The sequence below is a fragment of the Limanda limanda genome, chromosome 12 (genome assembly GCF_963576545.1).
Source record: "Limanda limanda chromosome 12, fLimLim1.1, whole genome shotgun sequence".
In the NCBI taxonomy this organism is placed as follows: Eukaryota; Metazoa; Chordata; class Actinopteri; order Pleuronectiformes; family Pleuronectidae; genus Limanda; species Limanda limanda.
The window spans coordinates 27424944-27430663 of record NC_083647.1 but is presented as its reverse complement, the minus strand read 5'-3'; the positions used below and the strand labels follow the sequence as shown (position 1 = coordinate 27430663).

General features: G+C 48.5%; 1 protein-coding gene across 1 annotated transcript in view; it reads right to left on the bottom strand.

Moving 5' to 3' along the window:
• Nucleotides 1–5720, bottom strand: part of LOC133014874 (neuronal PAS domain-containing protein 3) — a 231305-nt gene that overhangs the window by 34942 nt on the left and 190643 nt on the right. Inside the window, 2 exon segments of the mRNA XM_061082094.1 lie at nt 2138–2269; nt 2272–2317. Coding sequence (XP_060938077.1) covers nt 2138–2269; nt 2272–2317 — 178 coding nt within the window.

The window sequence follows — 5720 nt, the reverse complement described above, 5'->3', positions numbered from 1 at the left end:
AGAGACAGAGAGAGAGGCACAATGGAAAGCTTGGGAAGGTAAAAAGACTTGAACATGTGGTGAGGGATGGAGGGATGAATGGATGGAGGGATGGAGGGATGGAGGGTTGGGGGGATAGAAGGGTGGAGGGATGTAGGGAAGGAGGGAAGGAGGGATAGAGGGATGCAGGGAAGGAGGGATGGAGGGATGGAGAGATGGAGGGACGGAGGGATGGAGGGACGGAGGGATGGAGTGAAGGAGGGTTGGAGGGAAGGAGGGATGGAGGGATGGAGGGACGGAGGGATCGAGGGATCGAGGGAAGGAGGGATGGTGGGATTGAGGGATGGAGGGATGGAGGGAAGGGAGGGATGGAGGGAAGGGGGGATAGAAGGGTGGAGGGATGTAGGGAAGGAAGGATGGAGGGAAGGAGGGATAGAGGGATGGAGGGATGGAGGGAAGGGGGGATAGAAGGGTGGAGGGAAGGAGGGATGGAGGGATGGAGTGAAGGAGGGAAGGCAGGATGGAGGGATGGAGGGAAGGAGGGATGGAGGGAAGGCGGGATGGAGGGATGGAGGGTTGGAGGGAAGGAGGGATGGAGGGATGGAGGGATGGAGGGAGGGAGGGAAGGAGGGATGGAGGGATGGAGGGAATGAGGGATGGAGGGATGGAGGGATGGAGGGATGGAGGGATGGAGGGATGTGTCCGTTCTCTGTTTACACCAGCGACGTCTTTTCAATGTTTCACGCTAATTGTTTTCAAACTTACAGCAGTGCATGCTGGGATACTGGGGAGCGAGCGAGGGAAGAGGAGGAGGAGGAGGAAGATGAGGAGGAGACGGAGGAGGAGGAGGAGGAGGAGGAGGAAGAGGAGGAGGAGGAGGAGGAAGAGGAGGAGGAAGAGGAGGAGGAGGAGGATGAAGGATATGGAACCATCAGGACCATCACACAGCAGCAGGATTTCACTCGACCGATGGAACTTGGTGAAGATGAGGACGATGGAGTCGATCAGGACAGAACTTACACACATGTTCAGGGAACTCATACTTATGAGTGTGATCCTGGATCAAGTGGATATGAATATGGTTTCATGAGGGAACTGATGGACTGAGTTTTATTTACCACAGATATTAACTCTTTGTTTAATATTTAACGTTTCATGAACCTTCAGAGTTCAAACCTCCATCATCTCTTTCCTTCTGAGCTCAAGTGTCTGTAAGCAGCGGGTGAGATTCGCCTAAAACGTCTGAGGAACTACCGAAAGTAAATCCAAAGCTGTTCTTGAACCATTTGGAGTACATGCATGATCTTGGTCTCTTTAGAAAGGTAACATTCTGAACTTTCCCCCCCAACAGTCAGAATCAGTCTAAGTGCTACTGACATTGAGTAATAGCAGTTGGAACACAGTGAAGTAGAAGGTTTTTATTTCCGCCTGAATATTTGTTGTTAAACAGATGCCTGCAGATGACTCTAACTGGGACTTATGAGCTGGAAAACTCACTGGGACCCGAGCATGAAGTCTAGACTAGCTGTGGTTCAAATTTGATAACAATACCACAGAAAATTCATATTTCACAGATTTTTTCCTAAGGGCATGTCTAGGCGTTTTCCACAAAGGCCATTTGGAACTATGGTAACCAACTAGGCTAAAAAGGCTACTTTTACACTCAAAATCATAATTTTATATAAAGGAGGCAAAACCGGTCATATGGTTTAAAATGTATACAAATAAACATCTTTCATGTTGTTTACATCTTGATGCTGGCTGCGCTGAGATTACGCAACAGCTGACTGTGGCTATTCTTTGATGTAATAGTGTGTTTTGGAATGATTATGTTAAGACTGTTTTCGTTGGAATGTTATCGATTTGTGGATTAATATGAAGCTTCTGAGGTGAGTGACGTCCACTTTGTGATTGTTTTTTTTTGTGTAAGTGTCTTGACTGAGACGTTAATTGTACCGGCTGTGGTGATCGGATCTTGAAATAGTTTACATCAGTCGAATCGGAAGAATCTTAGCTTTCTAACGATATGTTGCATCAGTATCTAGCATATAACAAATAACAATGTTTAAGGCTTATCGGCCTAAGAGTGAAGATGAAGGAACCTGTCAGATCTCTGGCCAGCTGCCCCCCCCCCCCACACCCCCTGCTGGTGTCCTACCTGGCTCCGGGGTCTCGGAGTGGGAGGAGGACGAGGCCGAGGACCCTCCGTCCTCGGGGACCGCCCCCTGGGACAGGGACAGCCCCCGGCCGGGGGGGAGCTTCATGCCCAGCTGCTCAGCCATCTCCACTGGTCTCCAGGGTGGATGTAGTCGAAGGAGCTGCTGCCCGTGAGCTCCACCTGAGGAGAGAAGAAAGAAAGAAGAGACAGGTCAGACTGCTTCTTCTCCTCCACTTGGTGCTCCACCTTCATCCCTCTTCTTCACCCTCATCATCCCTCTTCTTCATCCCTCTTCTTCATCCTCATCATCCCTCTTCTTCACCCTCATCATCCCTCTTCTTCATCCCTCTTCTTCATCCCTCTTCTTCCTCTTCTTCACCCCTCTTCTTCACCCTCTTCTCCACCCTCATCATCCCTCTTCTTCATCCCTCTTCTTCATCCTCATCATCCCTCTTCTTCATTCTCATCACCCCTCTTCTTCACCCTCTCTTCCTCCCTCTTCATCATCCCTCTTCTTCACCCTCATCATCCTCTTCTTCATCCTCATCATCCCTCTTCTTCATTCTCATCACCCCTCTTCTTCATCCTCTTCTTCCTCTTCTTCATCCTAATCATCCCTCTTCTTCACCCTCATCATCCCTCTTCTTCATCCCTCTTCTTCCTCTTCTTCATCCTCATCATCCCTCTTCTTCCTCCCTCTTCTCCACCCTCATCACCCTCTCTTCTCCCTCTTCATCATCCCTCTTCTTCCTCCCTCTTCACCATCCCTCTTCCTTCACCCTCATTCATCCTTCTTCACCCTCATCATCCTCTTCTTCACCCTCTTCCTCCCTCTTCTTCACCCTCATCATCCTCTTCTTCACCCTCTTCCTCCTCTTCTTCACCCTCTTCCTCCCTCTTCTTAACCCTCATCATCCTCCCTCTTCACTCTCATCCTCCCTCCTCTTCACCCTCTTCCTCCCTCTTCTTCACTTTCATCATCCCTCCTCTTCACCCTCAGCATCCCTCTTCTCCACCCTCATCATCCCTCTTCTTCATCCTCATCATCCCTCTTCTTCACCCTCTTCTCCACCCTCATCATCCCTCTTCTTCATCCTCATCATCCCTCTTCTTCACCCTCATCATCCCTCTTCTTCATCCTCATCATCCCTCTTCTTTACCCTCATCATCCCTCTTCTTCATCCTCATCATCCCTCTTCTTCATCCTCATCATCCCTCTTCTTCCTCCCTCTTCTTCCTCCCTCTTCATCATCCCTCTTCTTCACCCTCATCATCCCTCTTCTTTACCCTCATCATCCCTCTTCTTCAACCTCATCATCCCTCTTCTTCATCCTCATCATCCCTCTTCTTCATCCTCATCATCCCTCTTCTTAACCCTCATCATCCCTCTTCTTCATCCTCATCATCCTCTTCTTCACCCTCATCATCCCTCCTCTTCATCCTTTTCCTCCCTCTTCTTCACCCTCATCATCCCTCTTCTTCACCCTCATCATCCCTCTTCTTCACCCTCTTCCTCCCTCTTCTTCACCCTCATCATCCCTCTTCTTCACCCTCTTCCTCCCTCTTCTTCACCCTCATCATCCCTCTTCTTCACCCTCATCATCCCTCTTCTTCACCCTCTTCCTCCCTCTTCTTAACCCTCATCATCCCTCTTCTTCATCCTCATCATCCTCTTCTTCACCCTCATCATCCCTCTTCTTCATCCTTTTCCTCCCTCTTCTTCACCCTCATCATCCCTCTTCTTCACCCTCATCATCCCTCTTCTTCACCCTCTTCCTCCCTCTTCTTAACCCTCATCATCCCTCTTCTTCATCCTCATCATCCTCTTCTTCACCCTCATCATCCCTCCTCTTCATCCTTTTCCTCCCTCTTCTTCACCCGCATCATCCCTCTTCCTCCCTCTTCTTCATCCTCATCATCCCTCTTCTTCACCCTCATCATCCCTCTTCTTCACCCTCTTCCTCCCTCTTCTTCACCCTCATCATCCCTCTTCTTCACCCTCTTCCTCCCTCTTCTTCATCCTAATCATCCCTCTTCTTCACCCTCATCATCCTCTCTAGTATCTGCAGAGTTCTGGAATCGGCTCAAACTTTACTTTGTCGTTTCTCTCCTTGTTTTACCTGCTCTTCCTCTTTTCTAACCCCTGTTTCTTCACACTTTCTTTGACTTACACCTCCTCTTCCTCCTTTCCTTGTGTCCCCCTCCTCCACTACGCCTCTTCCCACTCGTCCCACCTAGTCATCCAGCTTGTTCTTCTCCTCCAAGACTCCTTATTCCCTTTCCCTCATCCTTTCTTTCCTGCTCTCCCTCCTCCTCCTGCTCGTGTAATCCTTCCCTCGGCGGCCGTGGAGAATCAGCAGCGTTTTTTCTTTCTCATGGAAATCGAATAACTACGATGCGTCTTATTAAATCAACAGAGTCCCCTTCACCTTAAAGACTCTCATTAGCGGAGATAGAAGCGGATTTGTCTTTGTTAATTGGAGATGAGACGAGGGAGCGGCGCCGAAACCACAGCGCTGCGCTACAGACGCGCACACGCACACACATACACACACACACACACACACAAACAAACACACACGGATTCATGTCAAGGTTATAAATACACACAAACACTGAACATGTGCACGCTCAATTTTGAACAGTGTCACGTGACAGTCGTTTAACGTGTGTGTTTTCATTTGTAACGAATCAAAAACACATTTATTTCCACATGCTAATCTGGTAAAGAGGGTGTGTGTGTTTGTGTGTGTGTGTGTGTGTGTGTGTGTGTGTGTTCAGGATTTTGGGGGTCCACTGGGACAAAGGGGATTACATGGGTGTAATCCGTTAATAAGAAATCCCTTTAAGGCAATTTAGTCCCCTCATAAAGTCTCATCTGGAGCAGAAAGTGATGATTAAGAAATGAGACCGATCACTGAATCACACACACACACACACACACACACACACACACACACACACACACACACACACACACACACACACACACACACACCCTGGTGCACCATGGGAGTTAGTGTTCATGTTTACACGTTACACTGCTAATTGGACCAACATTGTTCGTCTTCGCAATAACACGCCGACTTTTAATCAATTAAAACTTGGCAGAACTGTTTTACATAAAGTCGCTGGTGGAGCTAATTACACAGAGGGAACAATGCAGAGCTGGAATTAGAGATTCAGATTCTGCAGCAGCTCTTCAGGAGAATGATCCCACAGCAGAAACAGACCCGGAGAACTTCCACCTGTGGAAGTGAGAGTCAGATCTGCATCCTGTCTGGACCTCGTTTAAAGCTCCAACAACAACTCCTCATCTCTGTCAGAGCTTCGTGATCTGAGGAACCTTTCACACCCGATATGAAACTGGACGTCTGAAGGTCTGAAACCAAACAAGGTGTGAAAGATCATCAATGGGATCATAACTCACTCAGTGAACATCAGCTGCGTTAGAGAAGACTTGACACTAGAGACTGAGACATAAACTCGTTAGGAGAATGTTTATAAATCAAGTGAGGCGTCATGTTCTCGGTCTGCTCTGATTGGTCAGTTGTCCCGTACAGAGCGTTTGCTGATTCAGCAC